Below are 20,018 nucleotides of genomic sequence, written 5' to 3' on the forward strand. Positions count from 1 at the left end.
ACCCTCTTGTCCTCTTCTTTGTTGCGGATCATTCTGCCCATTAAATACCCAGCCACCTCCATCGCGGAGACAACGGTTGGCAAGTGTGACCTTACCATGTCACGAATCTCTCGTGGTAGTCCCCATATATAGCGTGTGACTTTGATGGATTCCAGGGTAACCAGCTGGGGAACTAAGCGACAGTATTCGTGGAATTTTGTATTATACTCACGAAGGTTCGTTCCGAAAACCTTGTGAGATAGGAATTTGGTTTGAATTTGGTCCGTCTCGTGCATCGGACAGAATTTCGACATTAGCAACTCTTTGAACTCATTCCAAGTCATGTTATACAACACCTCCCTTCCTTTACTCAAGATCAACGTGTTCCACCATTCTAGAGCCTCGCCTTTAAACATGAGAGCGGAATACTGAATCTTCTCTTCATTCGAACACTTGCTTGTAATTACTATCGTCTCCATCTTTTCAAGCCACCTTACAGTCGTGATGGGGTGTCACCATGGAACTCCTTCGGTCCATAGTACTTGAAGTCTTTGAACGTACACCCACCTATTTTGAGTTTCTTGAATTCTTGACGAACCCCACCATTAGCGTTTGATTCATGTACACTTTCATCCATATGTGAAGGTCTAGAACGGGGTTTAGAAACGAATTTTCGAGAAGGATGAACGTATTGTGAATGTTTTGTTTGTCTCGATTGGGATCTAAATTTAGTTTCGGCCCTTACAGCATCTTTTACTAACTTTTGAATTTGTTTCATGTACTTATCAGGGATCGGTTCTTCTTTTTCGTTTTCGGGTCCCTTTCCTTTTTCTTCTTGTTTTTCGGCTTCCTTTCGGGAAGCCTCAAAGTTATTACTTTGTTGAGACATTTTATCTTTTTCTTTTTATTCTTTAGATCTAAAATTTTAACGAATGTTTTTTATTAAACATACATTTTATTTATTTCAACATTTGTATATACCATACAAGGTATATATATAGATTATTACAACACACGCATATATATATACATTCATACTAGATGTATATATATTCAAATCCATACATCACATAACACATAATACTACATTATATATAACATCACATAAACTTCATCTCTCGAAAACACGCCATCATCACTATCTTCTCAATCCTTCATAAACTTCTTAACAACCCATGTCAGTTTGTTGCACTTACGAAGAAGCTTCTCTCCCATCTTCTACTTTTTCTTCCCTTCCTCAACCACCTTCTTTCTCCAATCATCAGTCTCGTGCAGAGCGCGATCCAGGTGTTCTTCATATGACTGCGGGACAACGTCGGGGTATCCATATTGTGGAGGTGGGTCGCTGTAACCCAATGTCACCATCTCATAGTGATTCCTCGGTTCAGGATAAGGCCTTAGCGGTTTTGTTTTGCTCGCGAATCTCATTGGCTTGTTCTTCTTCAGTTGGAATGACACCTTGGAACGGTGGAAAGCTTGACGAAGATTGGTTCTTGATCTTCTCAAGCACCTGAACATACGGATCGACGGAACCGTAGCTTGGGTTGTGGGAAGTGAGTGATCCACTCATTGATATCTCATTAGGATTGTCGGGATGCTCTTCTTCTGGTTCGGACTCTTCCACGGGATCCTCCTCTTCTTCGGGGTCCTCCTCCTCTTCCTCCATAGGTTCTTCCTCCTCTTCCATATCTGGGTGGTCTCGTTGATCATTGAGGGCATTTTAAAACTTTCGTAAGGCATCTACACCCTCATTCTTGGTTTACGGAATGACCCTTCGCCCTTGTTGGGTTGCGAGTTGACTTCGAGAGTGGTGGAGCTTCCAGTATGCCACCTTCTTTGATCAGAGTGGCATTGCATCCAGTCAGAGAATGGGGATTTTGGTTCTTCCTTGATTGGTCGGTTTGAAAGGAAGGCATAATACGGGTGTGAATTTGGTAAGTATCCGGTGGGAAAGTATTGAGGTATCTTCGATGGTTGGTAAGTGGGGATCTCTGATGGGTGATACGTCGGTATTTCAGATGGATGATATATAGGCATTGTTGGTGGATGATAACTCGAGTGTCTTGGTGGTTCGATTATTTTTTTGGGTGGGTTGTCGGGTAACTTAATTGGACATTGCTCAGTTCCAGGGAAGTATATTGGTTTGGGTCGTTCAATGTATTGATCTCAGCTGAAGAAAGCCTCAAAGTAATCTTCACTCATGATGTCTTTTGGGAATTTGTAGTATTTTCTTGCCCTTCTTGCTTCACAATCATAATACTCCATTAATTTCTCATAAGACATCTTGATGGGTGATTTAGAATGTAGAGAGGGAAAGAAAGGGTTACCAGCCAATCTTATCCCTATTCAAATAAACAAGTAAATTATTTTCCTATGCTTGGATCGAAGGTTAGGTATTGTTTTATGATACCCAATTCGCTAAGATCGATGGCTCTGATACCAACCTGTCACACCCCCATCTTAGGCCTAGGTGTGTGACTCGACAGTTAGTACCACATTTGTAAATAAATCAGAGTTGCGGGTTATTAGCGGAAGACTTTACAAAACATGTGGATTTAAAGTTAAAATATTTACATTATAAAAGACGAGACGAAAGTTTCGTTTAGATTTACTTGTTTATGAGTTTAACAAAAATCATCATATTTTAATATTCAAACAAAATATCCGAGCCATCGGATTCTTGAGCCTTCGTCCTTCAAGCTCTATTCTTGGTTACCTGCAAAATGTTATAAAAATACGTCAGCAAAGATTTGCTGGTGAATATGTTGACGCTAAAATATTTTCTTTTACTTTGTCACCCCTCGAGGGTTACGCAAGCCTCGGCTCATCTTGGCTTAGGAATAACAAAGTTAAAACAACATCATTATAAATTCGAGTCTATACACTAGGTCACCCAAGCAAAACACCGCAGCGCTTCGACGTACTTAGGTGCCATAAATATACACAAGGTCATTCTCACTCGAACATACTTTGGTTCAGCCCATTGTGGCTGGAGTTCGTGGCCAGGCGTGGTGCGATGTGCCCACCGCATTTAACCACATATGTAAGGATCCAAACAAACGTATAGTACAGCCTGAGAGCTAGGCTCATACTCTTATTTACAATGTTTTTAGAGACACGTATCCTCATGTAAAGTTTTACACATAACACGTTTGATTTGTTTGAAAACAAGTTTGTAAAAGTGGGGCGTATTCACCTTTGATTGAGATCGATTTCCAACACCGTCCTTGAGTTCTCTTTCTTGCTATCTCGCACCTATAGTACGAGTATAACCATTTGTTAGTCGGATATACAATCAGGCTTAAGACCACTAGTCTTTATTTTACTTCGATGAACCTTTAGTTCATTTCTCAATTACTTAAAAACCTTTAGTTTAAAAGTATTGTTTATAACCCTTTAGTTTATTATAAAAAACCCTGCGTTTTTTCTTCTTTAAGGAACGTATTCTTTTTTTTATTATTTAAGAATACTCATTATACTTAAATAATAATAGTTATAACAAATAATTTATATAACACACATACATTTCTTTTCCTTCTTTCTTTTCTTTGTTATTTCTTTTATTCTCAAGGTATTAATTATAATTTCGACTTAGGGTATTAAGCATTTAATAAAATATTATATTTTATTCATTTGACATTACGCCTAACCTTGTTGGCGTATTGGAAATCCTAAGGATTCGAGCAACACTCCCACGCCACTTGATCAACACTTCTTACGCCAAACGAAATCACCAATCTTTATCACTCGTTGGCACGCTTCTCGAGGCACCAACACTTCGCAGCACGCACTCCAAAATGATCGTCGGGACGTCGGTATGGTATCACCTTCTTGATATACACGTTGTCGGAAAATGGCACGATTATCGAGGTATGGCACGGAAAACGAGGAATCGGGCACGTTTATCGAGGTGGATCGAGGGTATGTTTTTCGAGGTGTAGTGAGAAGTTAGTGAGAGAGATATATAATGAAACTTGGGATGGATTGTGAAGAACCCGGGCTTGCTATTTATAGGCAAGATTTTGGATCCCATCGCGGTACGAGATGGGTCCCTTGCCTGGCCCGTCGCGTAGCGCGACGTAGGCCTGGCCAGTCACCCAGTAGACCTGCCACGTGTCGCCACGTGGCAGGCGTTTGCCACGTGTTGACACGTGGCAGAGGTGTTGCCACGTGGTGACACGTGGCGGCAGGCAATGCCCCCGCGTGCCACGTGGCACACGTGTCACAACGTGTCAGGCCACGTCATCGCGGTACGCGATGACGTAGGCTCAACAGCGATCGCGTATCGTTGTTGACTTCTTTCAAAAGTTTTGACAAAGCCCCATGGCGGTATGCGGTGGGCTTGTCTTTTGTCCCGTCGCGTAGCGCGAGAGGACAAGAAAACAGATTTTCATTTTAGTCCCTGGAGTTAGGATTTTGGCAGATTTGGTCCCTAACTTTGAAAAGTTGATATTTTTGGCTCGAAATTTCCCTGATGTTACACTGGAACCTTATAAGGTTGAAACTCATACCCGTAAACCGGACCGTCTGCTAAGTATACCCGGAACTGTTTGGTAAGAAAAATAGAGACATTGACCCATTTAAGTTAAAATACACGTATGGGGTTCATGGGTTTCGCGGGACGGTTTCACAAATCAAACCCATTTCATGCACACTCTACATTTTCATATATCTTTTAAGCTTCATTTATTAATAACTATGTTTTGTTAGGCAAAATCTACAATTTAGGTGAAGACACCGGTTCAGGTTGCAAGTATGAAGACATCGGTTCAGGTTGCAAGAATGAAGAAATCGGTTTAGGTTGTAAGAATGAAGACGTTGGTTAAGTTATTGTATATAACTTTCATGTTTAAACATATATATCTGTGGTACATTGAATTTTTTTGTTTATATATTTAAAACTTTTTTGCAAATTCTCTGAATGATTAAGAGAGATTGACCCGTTTTTGTTTATATATTTATTTGCGTATATTGGAATGAAAAGGGGAAAAAAATTCTGCTAGTTCATCCTTGCACGAAATTGTTCAGAGGGGTAAAATAGTTATTCTGCACACTTATTCAGAGGTTCTATCAAACAACACTTACTGATTCTTTACTGTTTCAGAGTCTCTTAATCATTCAACCATCTTTCTGATTCAGCACTTAATGATTCAACATTTGTCAAACAGCTCCTTAGTCTTCCTATCACAAGTGAAAGCAAAATGTTGACTCATAAAAATATCGACCGCTTAGTTGCCCCAAAACCAATCTTGTTGTATAATTAAGACATCAAGAAAAAATCAAAATCTAATTTTGGTGAAAATATACACAAATATCATAGTTTAGATTGGAATGGATAACGTGATTTTAACTTTGGAGATGTAATAGTGTAACTTTGTATAATTTTTGGCTACCTACTAAGAGGGGTGTGCGTGGTGCGGTTTGGTACGGTATTTAATTAAAACCAAACCGAAAACCAAAACTTTAGTTTTTGGAGTTTTTGAAACCGTTCGGTTTCGGTTTTTGGGTTTTCGTTTTAGTTTCGGTTTTTCCGTTTTTTGTCATTTGAGCTTGAAAATTTTAAAACTAAAAAAAAGTTGGCAAAAAATAATGAATTTAGGTATAAATAATTTTGTTAATTTTAAAATAATATACTATTATATATTTGATCAAAATATTGGAGTTACATATTTATTAAATTCTTATAAATTACTTAATATAAAATATAGAAAAAACAAAAATTTAAGATCGGTTCGGTTCGATTTTTTCGGGTTTTTTACATGCAAAACCAAAACCGAACCATTAGTGCAGTTTTTACAAAAACATAAAACCAAACCGTCAATTTTTGTTTCGGTTCGGTTTTTTCGGTTTGGATTTTTCAGTTTCGAATCGGTTTTTCGATTTCTTGCACACCCCTACCTCTTATAGCTTGTGGAAGGTAGTTTCACTTGTTTTATAAGATCATCTTTGTTCAAAATTTAATTAATTAATACTATTACCATTAATCTCTCATATGATGTTTGTCATCATAGTTTATTACTATTAATATTAATATTAAATCGTGTTGTATTCGCTATTACACATGTTTTGTTTGAACGGCAGAGATATTATAAAGAAAAACCAACTAGTAAGAACTAGACAGGGCTATATGTGCACAAATCGAGTAACTTTAAAACCTGGAACCGGGTAGAAACTGGGTATTTTCAAACCGGTTCTAGTCAAGAACCGGGTTTATGAATAATTTGTTTATTTCTTTGGTTTTGTTAAAACTTTTAGTAGGCTTAATTTGTTTATGTTTAGGTTTTGGTTTTATTGTTGATTAATGTTAATTGAGGTTTTCTATTTGTTAAGAATTTTAATAGGTTTGATTACCATTAGTTCGTTCGGTTCGATTTGTTTATGAATAAATTGTTTCTATCTTTGGTTTTGTTAAGAATTTTTAGTAGATTTGATTTGTTTATGTTTAGGTTTTGTTGTTGATTAATGTTAATTTAGGTTTTGGTTTTGTTGTTGATTAATGTTAATTGAGCACTTGAATATTGTTTACGTTTTGGTTTGGTTGTTAATTAATAGAAATGAGAGATAAACAACAATGGTCAAATGAGCATCTAAAATGCTTATTAGAGACTTCCATTGAAGACAAAAGATGGGTAGAAAAGGTTTGAGTTTGCAAAATATTCGTGTGCACGTTGATGCTGAAGAAGACGAGGTTGAAGCACATGGCATTGCATCATATTAGAAATATATAAAGCAGTTACGAGATGAAATTATTGAGTAGTTAATGCAAAGTACAGAACAAATTATTTAAAAAAGTAGTTATTGTGGTTTTATGAATATTATTTCAGTGTTGTTTGACTATTATATAAATTCCTATGTTGAATGATTTTTTTTATTTAAATTTCAGCTTATTTAAAAATTTCTGTTTTATGTTAGCAGTATGCAGACGTTAGAAAACAAACAGTCTTCTTCTTGCAGACTGCAGAGATTTGGTCCACCTCTTCTGCTACAGATGCCTGTAGATGTGGTCCGTAGACTGCAGACATGTTACATCTTAAAAAACAAACAACACCTTATCAATATAGTTTTGGTAACTTGGCCTCGAATGATAATACATCATGGTCATGTGTACTTACCTCAGAAGTCTCGTGTAACAAAACTATATCCACGAGCCTCCTCCAGCGAGCACATATAGACAATATTTTTTGACACCTATGTTATCAAAAGTGTGCCCAAGCACCCATCCTCGCCACCTCCCCAAACTTATCAAGAGGTCTATTAATTGTGAGTTTCTCTCACCCAAACACACTTAACATTGGAGTCAACAACTTCCTATGACTGTTGACTTCTAAATAGGATCTCTTAATGACTTAGAAAGTAACAAGTCAATAATAAAGAAAGTGTTGTAAAGGGGCATCTTTACTCTTAAAACTTTTACACTTTTTTTTTTCTTTTCTATTTCAATAATGTAAATGCAGTTTTAATATGTTTGTATGTACAATATGTGGGGCTCCTTACCAGACCAGAAAATAAAGATAAGACATTCGAAAATCATAAAAAGCCCTAATCATGCAAGCGACTCAAAAAAATCAGCAGATACCATCCTGCTAGCTATGGAATAGAAAAAAAATAATAATAATCAAATTAATGTCGTTAAAAAGAAAGATTGGTTACAAAAGTTATGTTGACATTTTGTTTGGATGTGCATTTTTGAAACTGATTTGTGTAGAAAATAGTGCTTGGATGTTCTGCCATTTGGAGTGTTGAAAATCATATGATAAAAATTTTAATTACATGAAGATATTTGATTATTTAATATATTAATAAATAGATGAAAACTAGTGTTTGGATTTTACTTATGCTGTTTAAACTTTTAAGCTATCCAAATTAATATAATCACTTTAGAAAGTTATCCAAACACGCTCTAATTACCAAACCTGGACATGCTTAATTATCCAAGTATGATTATGAATTTATGATGAACTAAGAAACAAAAAGTAAAAACATTTACCTGAAAGAGACTTTTAAGTTTAATGTCATGAATCAACCAACACCTTCATCAAGGCCTTTAGAACCATTCATCACATTCGAATTTATCTGTTTATCAAACTTCTTTTTCCTACGAGCTTCAAATTCTTCAAACCCTTCCATCTGAAATCATTAATTTTTATAAACAAACAAAGTTGACTCCTTTGACTAAATTGCAGAACTTAATAATTGTGAAATTTACCGATTGGAACTGATCCATAGATATGGGATTATTATGCAATGAAATATTGTGTAGAGTCTTGCATGCCTTTAATAAACTCGGAGGTATCTGTAGTGTAAATTCCATTATTTTTGGTTATCATGATATTCTGTTGAGAATACTTGTGGGCCCCACCAATAGTTGCTAAGTAGTGGGACCAGGCATGTGGGCTTACAGTAGGAATGTTCAGAGAGCTCACGGCTCGTTTGAAAATGTCTGCTGGAGATTGGCTCGTTTGTAAATGATCCAAGCCGATCCCGAGCCAAGGTCCGATCGGCTCATTCACTCACATCTTGATTCGCTTGCTGGCTCGTTTACATTAAAGCCCAAGTTTATATATATGTGTGTGTGTAACTTAAAGCCGTATTAATGTATAAAATTAGTAACATACTGAAAATTCTTGTTCAACTCGTTTACTATATATGTTGTGAATTATAACCCATATTTTAACAAAATATAAATTGTGAATTTTGTAGCTTATAGATTCTGCAGCATATACATGTTAAAAATACTAGCTTAGGTTTCTACATATAATAATGTGTAAAATGTAAAAAGTTTTAACTTAAAAATAAACGAGCTAGCTCGACAAGCCACAAGCTGGTCTGAGCTCAACATCGTAAGATAAACACGCCGAATCAGCTCGGCTGGGTTTGTAAATGAGCCAAGCCACCCGAGCTCACAGTGGCTCGGCTCAGCTCGTTTACAGCCCTAGCTTCAAGGGGTTTGTAAACAAGCCGAACCCGAGCCCACACCGGCTCAGCTCTTTACAGCCCTTGAAGGTTGTAAAAAATCTTTAGCATCAAAAGAAATGTGATTTCTTGAACTAGCATTGATTTTTTAAAAGATGCAAAAATGGATTACTTGTACAAACATTAGTTAGTAACTTATCATGAAAAACCAATGTACTTTATCTTTATCTTCATAAAAGTCACTCGAACAACTTTTTGCACACTAAAATCCCTCTACATGTTATTTTTGAATAAAATTGTTATTTAAAAAAAAAAAATGATGTTTGACCATGTTACAACTTTAGTTCACAAGTTCAAAACGTTACAATTTAAGACCGATTGTTTGTATAACTATTTCCATTAAATGAAATCCCCCTAAAATAAACTTAATGTGACAAAATATGTTTCCTAGCTCCATCCAAAACAATAGAAGGCGATTATATAATTCATATATGAAGTGAACCCACATGTTTGAAGGTAAACCCCACCCCAATAGTGGAACTTGAAGTCGCTTGTTCATCGCCCCTTTGCAAGTCCGGTATCTCCTTCCAGGCAGGCGACTCGACACCACCGCACCCAAACATCATTGCCAATGTGTGAAACAAGTCAGTTGGCTTGACCAAAGCTGGCGAAAACATGGATACCCGCGTCGCTGGAAATATGAGTACGGTGACAATTGGTAGGCGTCAGCCGGTGAACAAGATGATCGAGGGTGGTGGTAAATAGTAATATAACACTTTATTTGAATTCTAGTTAAAAAGGATTTTATCTACTCCATTGTTTTAACTAACTTATCATATTTTATTTTAATTTATTTATGTGAAGGGTATTTTGGTGCATACTTGTTTAACGAAAAAAAAATAGTTAAACCCCATCTATTTGAAGACTAAAGGATTTTTTTTTATGTTCATCCAAACAATTGGTCTCAGATTGTAACGTTTTGAATTTTAGGACTAAAGTTGTAACATGGTCAAACCTCATAAACATCAATTTTTAAAAACTCGCGACTTTTGTGAGATAAAACAGAAAGTACATTGGTTTTTCAGATAAAGTTAACATACAAATGATATTAATGTGTTAAATGTGATAATCAAGTAGAGTAATTATATATACAAGTATGATAATTATGTAACAACATTGTTATATTATTATCCTACTTGTATATAATTACTCTACTTGATTCTCACAATTAGCACGTTAATTTCATTTGTATTTGATCCAAACTTTTTCATGTATTTCCCCTCAATTAAATTACAATTGTTCAAAAATGTCTTGGAACTTATAAATTTAGGAGTTTCCTTTGTACTTCATTTCAAAATAATAAGAATAAATATTTGGCAAATGGAAGCTACCTGTTTCACCTTGTTGTGATCCAAACATAACGACTTCAAGTGAATAAGATTACAAACGGAAGATGGAATTTCTTCAATTGAATTTTCTAAAAAAAAAAAAGAAATAAAAAAAATTAGAAACACAAAACGGGTCAAATTGAAGAATTTTAGCTAAAAGAATCAGGTCAAATTAAAAATATCAGCTAAAACATAAACGAGTCTAAAGTAGCCCAACATGCATTTTATTGCAAACAGTACAAAAAAAATTTTAAGTCAAAATTTAAAATTACTATCATAAAATTACAGTTTTTAAAAAAGCATTATTAACACACTAACTGCTTGTTTAATGGAAAAAAATGGATGCGGTCAATCCAATTAGGGGTGTTAAACGAGTCATGTTTGTGAGGGTGCAACCTAACACGAACACGAACATGGCCCAAACCTGAAAACCATGTCAAATACGTAAACCCGAGAACGACCCATATGACCCGAAAGTTTTATGTATTTTTCTTATTGTTTTCACATATTAATACTTAAAATTTACATTTTTACCACAAAATATACAAATTTATATGAACAATTACATTTAATTATAAATTCTTATGTCAATTTCCTTTTTAATTTTAAATTGTAGCACAAGATATCCAACCAATCTAACTTATTACATAAAACACATTTAAAAAAAACTAAATGGGTTAAACGGCCCCCTAAACCCAACCCATGCATAAAACTACTTGTGTTAACACGTTACCCAAGACTTGCCTGTTTTACCAGTTGCCACCCCTTGTGCAAAACTAGCAATCCTTTTTTTTTCCCAACAAAAATGGACAAATTAATAGAAAATTAACACCAAAAACAAAATTGATATCTTTATCACTGCACAAACTTTAATGATTAAAAAATATTATATTATACTATAATAAGTACCATCTGCTTGTAGTTCTTCTAATGAATAGCAGCTTCCAATAGATTCGGGAAGATACTTCAGCTGATTTTTAGACCCATTTAACAGGAACAACTGCATTTTCAATAATTAAACTTTAAAATCAGAATAAAATAAATAATATTAAAATTCAAAAATACTTGGAAGTTGGGGGCATCGCTGAGCCAAGCTAGCTTGTGATGTGATGTGAGCTACTTGAGATCGGCTCGCTAAAAGCTCGACTCAGACCGGATTTAAATGAGTTCGAGCCTTAAAATAAGCTTTTTCAATAAACAAGCCTGAGCCCGAGCTTCACTTATCAAGCTCAAGCTGGCTCACGAACCTATTATGTATATAACTTTTATTTAATGTAGTAAGTATAAATTTATATTATAATATATATTATATATATAAGTAAGATAAAAATCACTGAATTAAATATATAATGTTACCATATAAATATTATAATTTTAATATATATATAAAGATTATTAGAAATGTATATAAACTAATTAATCAATAATAAACGAGCCAAGCTCAAGTTTTAGAAAAAGTGCTTGAAACGAGCCGAGCTCGAGCTCGAGATCTTGTGAGTCAAAACAAGCCAATCTCAGGCTTGATTCCTTTTGCAAGTTCTTAGAGAAAGTCACTTACATTGCGCAAGCTTCCAATAGTTTCTGGTAGGGTAGTTAACCGGTTACCTGAGATGGATAATCTTTCAAGTCTCACCAATTGTTCCACTGAACAAAAAAACTATAAAAAATCAACAAAATTTGTAAAAAAATGTAAAAATTTAAGAATAAAAGAGACAAGACAATTGCAACATTTTAGTTTAATAGGCGGATCGGGTAACGGGTCAAAAGCGTAATTATTAGATGTTGGTCAGCACAGGTCGGGCCACCTATAAAACGTTTTTGTCCAAAATTAATTTTATTTTGTTTGTAAATTAATAGCGCATCAATTATGATAAAAAAAGGTTTATTGGATTAAAATAATCTCACTTTTAATGTGTTGCCCAATAATAATCTCACTTGAGTTATTTCCCTCTAGCAGTCTCACATTTTCCATATTTTTTGTTTTATGATCCCCCGTTAAAAATAAATAACGGGGTTAGTTTTTGGCTGATGTGGCTTGATGAGTTGGCTTAAAAATCCTACCTGGCTTTTTTTTTGTCTTCCTGGGCAAATTAACTGGAATCCCTCACCCATTTAACCCCCAAATGATCAATTGGAGCCCTAATTCCACATCCAGATATCACAACCACCCGTTCTTCGGAACCCGATCCAAATGAAGGGTGTTGTTTCAACCATTAATTTCTCTTTTCATCCCAGTTTTAATCCGGTTGTTGATAGTGTACCCCAACTGTCGGGTCGTCATAGAAATTCGGGTCGGTTCTTGGGTTTAAACCAGTAAAACTGCCGACACAAACGTTACCCGTGACGAAAACTGAGGATTTAGGATCAGAAACAGGTCTTTCATAGTTTGGTGTTGTGGGTGTTTGAGGGTTTGAGAAAGTAGAGAAAGTCCAGACGAGAAGCAACGCAGCGACGGCGCCGGAGAAGAAGATGAAGGCGTTGGAAGCGTTGGCGAACGACGACGAAACCGCCATACCCCGCCATTGTTTCTTGCCGGCTGAGCTGAAAATGGTGAAGAAAAAACCTCCGGTGACTTCATTGGGTTCTCATCGTTGGAGGTCCGGCAAGGTTAAGTTGAAGTAAGTAAGATTTTTAAATACCTAAAAAGAAAAAAAAAAGTCATGTAGGATTTTTAAATGCCAACTCATCAAGCCACATTAGCCAAAAACTAACCCCGTTAGTTATTTTTAACGGGGGATCATAAAACAAAAAACATGGAAAATGTAAGACTGCCAGAGGGAAATAACTTTGGTGGGATTATTATTGGCCAACACATTAAAGGTGAGATTATTTTAATTCAATAATCCTAAAAAAATATTATATTGTTTCTTATATGGGATATTGGTTTTTAATACTCCTAACTTTCACTCGTTGATTGATATCACTCCCAACTTTCGATTTGCTACCCACCACTCCCAGCTTTCACCCTATTTGTTTTTGTCACTTCTTCATTTACAGACGACTAACGTCGTTAATCAAGATGCTGATTTGGACATTTTGTGGATGAGCTTCCATGCCTAAGTGGAAAATACTCTGTTTAAAAAAATCATAATTTCATCTCACCACCTTTTAATAATAATAATAATAAGGTCCCACCCACCCTTCTCTTCTTCTTCCTCTATTCTCATCATCCACTTGCAATCCTTACCAGCCATCTCCTCATCCTTCTTCATTTACGAATTTCAGGAAATCAAATAAAGTGGACATAAGAGCAGGTTTTTAAAACATTTTCACATCCAGGTTTTGTTCATGAGAAATCCCAAATTCAAAATTCCAAATTCAAAATTCAAAACCTTGCCCTCAAATCCATCCTATCACCGTTGAGTTCCACCATTTAACTAATTCTCCATTTCTATACATCATGTTTATGTAACTCAAACCTTAACACCACCATGGTGATCGAAAAATCGTCCGCCGCTACAATCCATCACCACCGACAACATCCAACCCACCACCAAAACCTTCAAATCAACCAAAACTGTCGAAGAAAACTACCGGAAGAAAACTCAACTCGAACACATCATCCTCCGTCCCGACACCTATATCGGATCCGTTAGTTGTAGGTCTGCATAAGTGAAGGGGATGGGGGTAATGGAAGAAGAAAAGGGTGACAGGGTGGGACCCACTTATTGTTATGCCAAGTTGCCAACTCATCCACAACACATCCACATCAGCATCTTCACTAACGACAAAAACAAATAGAGTGGAAGTTGGAAGTGGTGGGTAACATATCGAAAGTTGGGAGTGATGTATCATCTAACAAGTGAAAGTTGTGAGTATTAAAAACCAATATCTTAATAAATGACAAATATGGTGAAAGTTGAGAGTGGTGGGTAACTAATAGAAGGTTTTATGAATCAACCAGTCTATAAGAGAAAGTAGTTATATTATCTGGTTTTTAGGGCTTCAAAAAAGAAGTGAAATTGTTGCAGGGATGAACTTTTGTCGTTATTACATTCATCAGGCAAAATAGAAACTCTATTTTGATCGAGATTAATCAGCTTTAATGACTGTAGTTTGCCCGTGTTCGTTGGAAGATGCTCGATAAGATTACCAGCCAAAATCTGGAAGAAAAAAAATATGTGTAAGATATTAATATTTTATAAATTAAACAAATTATCATGAAAGCACAAACAGAACATATCTTAATAAATGACAAAAGTCAAATCACAAACTTGGGCCACTTGCCAATAAATTCAAGAAAACCATATCAAAATTGAGGATCAAATAATACAGAAATATGTACACATAAATAAAAAGAATAGTGGTAGCTTATAAAACATACCAGGCTTTGCATGTTTGTTAGTTTGCTGATCTCCTCAGGAATATCAGCTGTTCAAAAAAAATTATCAGAATTTTATTAAAAACTATTAGACTGATAAAATCAAACACAAACGACCATCAAGATTGATAACATCCAATAAATACATATGACAAGTTCACACACCATAAAATACAAAATTATCAAAAATAAATAAATAAACATTATAGAAAACAACCATATGATAGCAAGCAAAAACATGAAGAACACATAACACAATTTGATTAAAAAGAGAAATAAATACCTATTTTGTTGTTTGTTAAATCAAGCATTCGTACAGATCGATCCAGCTCAATAACTTCATCTGGAAATGACTGTTTCATTAAATAAACTAAATTATATCTTTAAACACCCGAATCTCTTATCTTCCTTAACGGTGGCAATTTTGGGTTGCCAAAACACAAACACAAACATAACTAGGTTTTGGGTTGACATATCTAACGGGTGGACCTGTTAACCCGTTTAGTAAACCAGGTAGACCCATTAACTCGATTATCAAGTTTAAAAATTGGTCGTCACCTGCCAATCCGTTTGACATGTTTAATAAACGGGTTAAACGAATCGTGTTTGGGTTACACGATTTTAATTTTTAAGTGTGTGCAGGTTTGGGTTGTTATCTTTTACACAAATAAAAATATGGGTCCTCTTCATGCTGACCTATTTAACTCGTTTACTTAAACAAGCCAACCCACTAACCCGTTAATCCACCTTTATTACAACCCACCAACTTGATTAACACGTTTTTATTCCATTAAAAGGTAGCGTTTACAACGTTACAGAAGGCACACGGGCAACAAGTTGCGCCGCTAGCCCTTTTAAGATAGCAAAACTAATAGAGCGTGGGATATAACTCTACGGCTTCAGGTGCGAAGAAACCAAAAGTATTAAATGTGAATGGAATAAACAAGTGTTGGTTGTCAAGACACGTTTTCTCGTGTTTGGTCACTTTCGGACCGTCAACCCTACACCTTTAAAATTATTCCCCATTGTTTAAATTGTTGGAAATTTTTGGACTAATAATAATTATTAATTATAAATATGTGCTAGTGATAAACTAATTCTATACGAGTCCAAAGACACGTTTATCCACCTTTATTACAACCCACCAACTTGATTAGCACGTTTTTATTCCATTGAAAAGTAGCGTTTACAACGATACAGAAGGCACACGGGCAACAAGCTGCGCCGCTACTCCTTTCAGGATAGCAAAACTAATAGAACGTGGGATCAACTAAGTAGCTCTACTGCATAAGGCACTAAGAAACTAAAAGTATTAAATGTGAATGGAACAAACAAGTGTTGGCTGTCAAGACACGTTTTCTCGCATTTGATCACTTTCGGGCCGTCAACCCTACACCTTTAAAATTCTTCCCCATCATTCAAATTGTTAGAAATTTTTGGACTAATAATAATTATTAATATGTTTTAGTGATAAACTAATTACTAACAAGTCCAAAGTGTAAAGATGAATGCAATATAGATACTCTAAAGTGTGTAGTTGAGAACTTGAACATTGGTAAACAGGGATATGGGTTTGTCTCATAATGGTAGAACGCTTGAGAGACGCCTTAGTATTTTTGTGTGGTTTGACCGGGTCATGTAACAAGTGTCATGATTATTGCCAAGTGTCGATGTGAGTGGTGAGTCACCTGCTACGTGTCATCCTTTGAAGAGTTGTGTGCACCAACCGACACTGTGACAAGTGGTGCCATGTTGTGACAAGTGGCGCCATGTTGTGACAAGTGTCAGGTGTGATGACGAGTCAACTGCTCGGTGTCTACGCTCCATATGCTACCAAGTGTCCGATGACTCACCATGTGCTCCTACTATATATAGGAATTTCGGGTGACCAGATTTAGACACAATAAAAGCTAGAACCAGTTCGTTCACCAAAAACAATGAACCAAACGGTTCCTATCAATGATACGTTCTCTCATTTCCAACTCTCATTCGATCCCAAACTCGCGTTACAAATACAGTTCGGGTGTTAGGGTAATCTCTGCAGTACACACTGCTTCGGCTGTTGTACCCTGGGAAACAGAGGGGCTCGCAGAGGTAGCCCCAAATATGTTTTAAGGGACCTCTGTTTAACAGAAACCCTTAGCCACAACCGAGAACAATGTTTGGTGATCAAGGCGACTCCGACTCGTCTAAAGTTGCTCGAGAATTCGATAGGCAAGCACAAGCGAAGGACCAGGGTATGAATAAGGTTTCTTTCATACTTATATTGGATTATTTTTGTAATTCTTGTTGTTTATATTTGTATAGGGTAATTGTAATGCGGTTTTCCAAGTGTACAAAGAGATCCTCTTTGTTTGTTTTGTTAATATGTTTTTTTTTAAATAAAAAATCGTGACAAAAATGGGCAGAAATGAAATCTCTATTCATACATAGATTATCCATTTGATGATGGATCACATCACATGTTTAATAAACCCTGTTTTTTAATCATTAATTTAAAAAAGAAAAAAGAAACAAAGAAAATGGAAGAAGGAAGATATTACCTTCATTACCTTCAGTTTGGCGTCACGCAAGCCGACAATGCCGGTGGCTTGCCAGCGTGAGAGGCGGTCGGCTTTAGAATCAGCCGAATTACTGGCTGCACACCCCATTAATCAACCAGAGAAATTCAAATGGGAGACACTTTTTCAAGGACAAAACGATCGATCTAATGTTGGAAAAACATATGTTGTTGTTTTGCTCCTTTGGTAAACAACATATGATGATGGCTTTTGTTTTATTACGCAACCCCACGGTTTGTTTACAATTTACAAATGATGTACGTGTTTATATCAATGTTACTAGTGTTTTTCATTTTTATGATACCTAATTCGTAATATACAATATTACAATGTTATGTTTTTTTTTAAAGGCAATATACAATGTTATGTAAAAAATACAATTTACTAGTGTTATTCATTTTTTCATTTAATAGTATTATATACTAGGTTTGATATCGTGTGTATTACCTTAAATTCACTACATTACATTTATCTCTAATGTTTAATTAAATATTAACTTTTTATATTTATTATCATAGTTTCTCTTTTTCCTACTTAGAACCAATTCTAACAAACACTAAAAAACAAATGAGGAAAATATATTTTCCCAAATTTTCAAAAAAATAATCACTAATTTTTCGCTTTTCTCTACTCACAACCATTCTTAGCTCTATTCTACAATTTACAAAAATATCTCATAAAATTTAAAAGATTTATTGAGAATGCTCTAAAGTGTTGAAAGTTTATATAAACTTATATAAATTATAATGACATGGATGGGGACACCACCAAAAGACCAAAGCCTCAAAGTTCAATACTCATGGCATATTCATACATTCAATGTTTGAATGCTCTAGAGAGTCGAAGGACATCATTCTAGCATTACAACTACATGGCATCACCAAAAGGAGGGTCTCTTCACTTCCCCAACGTAGTAAGCCTTATGTGCAAAGGTAGAAAGCATCTGGCAGCAAATCCCTTATGGTCTTCCGGTTATTACAAAGAGTTGACTAATTCAACAACCCTCTATATATAGGGTGCATTTGGCACACTTCAATATCATCTGCACCTATCTCTCACCTATTATATCTACATAGCTGTAGAAATAGTCTATGAGCTGATGAAGAATTTCATCGCTAAGGAAAGCAGCCACGTGACTATGTTTTCATGCTCTTTTTTTTTGAACGACATAGATTTTATTAAAAAAACGTTGAATTCGGCAAGAAGCCAAAAACAAAACAAACAACTTACATCGAGAGAAGAGGGTTTTTTAACCACTCGTCCCAAGAAAGTAAAACTTTACGGTTCCTATAAGCATACCATAAATACGAATAGTACAAAATAGTGTAAAAAATCTCTCCGCTCCTTAGCATGTCGAGAAAACAACCGCCTCAATAAGCCTTTTCTTCTTAGCGTTAATCCCCATACTATCAAGCAACTCCATCAATGTTTTAGGTCGTACTGCCACCAGATAATCAATGTCTAACCAGGATGCAATCAAGCTCCACGCCCTAGAAGCGACATCACACGAACCAAAAACATAATCGTTGTCCTCAACCTTCATACTACAAGAGGGACAAAAGATATATTGAATATCGAATGCACGCCGACTGAGATTCCATTTGGTGGGCAGTCAGTCCCGAAGCACCCTCCAAGCCATGATATTAACTTTTTTTGGAACAAAAGAATTCCATCGAGTAGGGAAGGAAGGAAGGCTCAATGAATATGCTTTCAAAGATCCTTAATAGAAAATTCTCTGTTATTATGTAGAGATCATGTTTCCTGTCAAAGAATGGAAATCTGAATAAACTTATATTGATTGTATTATTTCTACAGAGAAGAAAAACTAACTCTTAAATACTTAAAACTCTTGTTCTTTTACAAAGGAAAATAGAAATAAAAAGGAAAGGAAATCCTTGATTTTAGCACTCCAACGGTCCAAAGTTGACTTGTGATCTTTGTATATTTAGAGTCACTAAATAGGTAGAGGATATGAATAATGATCTCTAACATGTTTGTTTTATTATTTTTCTAACACTCCCCCTCAAGTTGAGTAGTGGGGTCTCCGGTGCTTAACTTGCCAAGACACTCGCTGAATATTATTCCGTTGACGACCTTGGTTAATATATCTGCTAATTGGTCTTCTGATCGGACGAAAGGTAGTTCTATAATTCCTGCTTCAAGTTTTTCTTTGATGATGTTCCTATCAACCTCAATATGCTTTGTTCGATCGTGTTGAACCGGATTTTTTGAGATTTGGATTGCAGCTTTGTTGTCTCACATAATCCTACTAGCTTCAGTTTGGGGAAAGCCAATTTCAGTCATAAGTTTACGTATCCACAAAACTTCTGCCACGCCCCGTGCAATCCCTCTGAATTCTGCTTCGGCACTAGATAGTGCTAATACTTTCTGTTTTTTGCTTCTCCATGTAACTAGATTTCCACCAACTTGTGTGAAGTATCCCGATGTTGATCTTCCATTGTCTTTGTCCCCTGCCCAATCTGCATCAGTGTATAGTTGGATCTTTAGGTGTTTGTTGGGTTGAAAGAGAACCTCATGACCTATTGTTCCTTTGAGATATCTAATAATTCTCCATACTGCTTCCATGTGGGTGACTTGGGGTTGGTGCATAAATTTACTAACTACCCCTACAGCGTATGCAATGTCTGGTCGAGTGTGTGAGAGATATATCAATTTTCCTACCAAGCGTTGGTATCTTCCTTTGTCTACCAGTTCTCCTCCTTCTTCCATATGGAGTTTATGATTAACAATGATTGGTGTGTCAGCCGGCTTGCAGTCGATCATTCCTGTCTCAGCTAAGAGGTCAATGATATATTTTTTCTGGCATATAAAGACACCCCTTATTGACCTTAGTAC

General features: G+C 35.8%; 1 protein-coding gene across 1 annotated transcript; it reads right to left on the reverse strand.

Moving 5' to 3' along the window:
* Nucleotides 1-7,998: 7,998 nt before the first annotated feature.
* LOC143625604 (plant intracellular Ras-group-related LRR protein 7-like) lies at nt 7,999-17,252 on the reverse strand. The gene is made up of 9 exons (XM_077095894.1): nt 17,145-17,252; nt 14,885-14,954; nt 14,605-14,651; nt 14,275-14,383; nt 11,839-11,924; nt 11,190-11,280; nt 10,284-10,369; nt 8,186-8,272; nt 7,999-8,106 (listed from the first exon to the last, which is right to left on the reverse strand). Exons 1-9 carry the CDS (start codon nt 17,250-17,252, stop codon nt 7,999-8,001), a joined length of 792 nt encoding a protein of 263 aa, XP_076952009.1.
* Between the last annotated feature and the right edge of the window lie 2,766 nt (nt 17,253-20,018).

Source organism: Bidens hawaiensis, unplaced genomic scaffold (assembly GCF_021521415.1).
Source record: "Bidens hawaiensis isolate Kalapana, Puna unplaced genomic scaffold, B.hawaiensis_p1.1 tig00004126_1, whole genome shotgun sequence".
Taxonomy (NCBI): Eukaryota; Viridiplantae; Streptophyta; class Magnoliopsida; order Asterales; family Asteraceae; genus Bidens; species Bidens hawaiensis.

Coding starts and splice junctions, on each gene's coding strand:
- LOC143625604 (XM_077095894.1), bottom strand. CDS start 17,252: ATGGGGTGTGCAGCCAGTAATTCGGCTGATTCTAAAGCCGACCGCCTC. Junction 14,652..14,884: donor TTTAACAAACAACAAAATAG/GTATTTATTTCT, acceptor TTTTTTGAACAG/CTGATATTCCTGAGGAGATC. Junction 10,370..11,189: donor AGAAGAACTACAAGCAGATG/GTACTTATTATA, acceptor TTTTTTTTTTAG/AAAATTCAATTGAAGAAATT.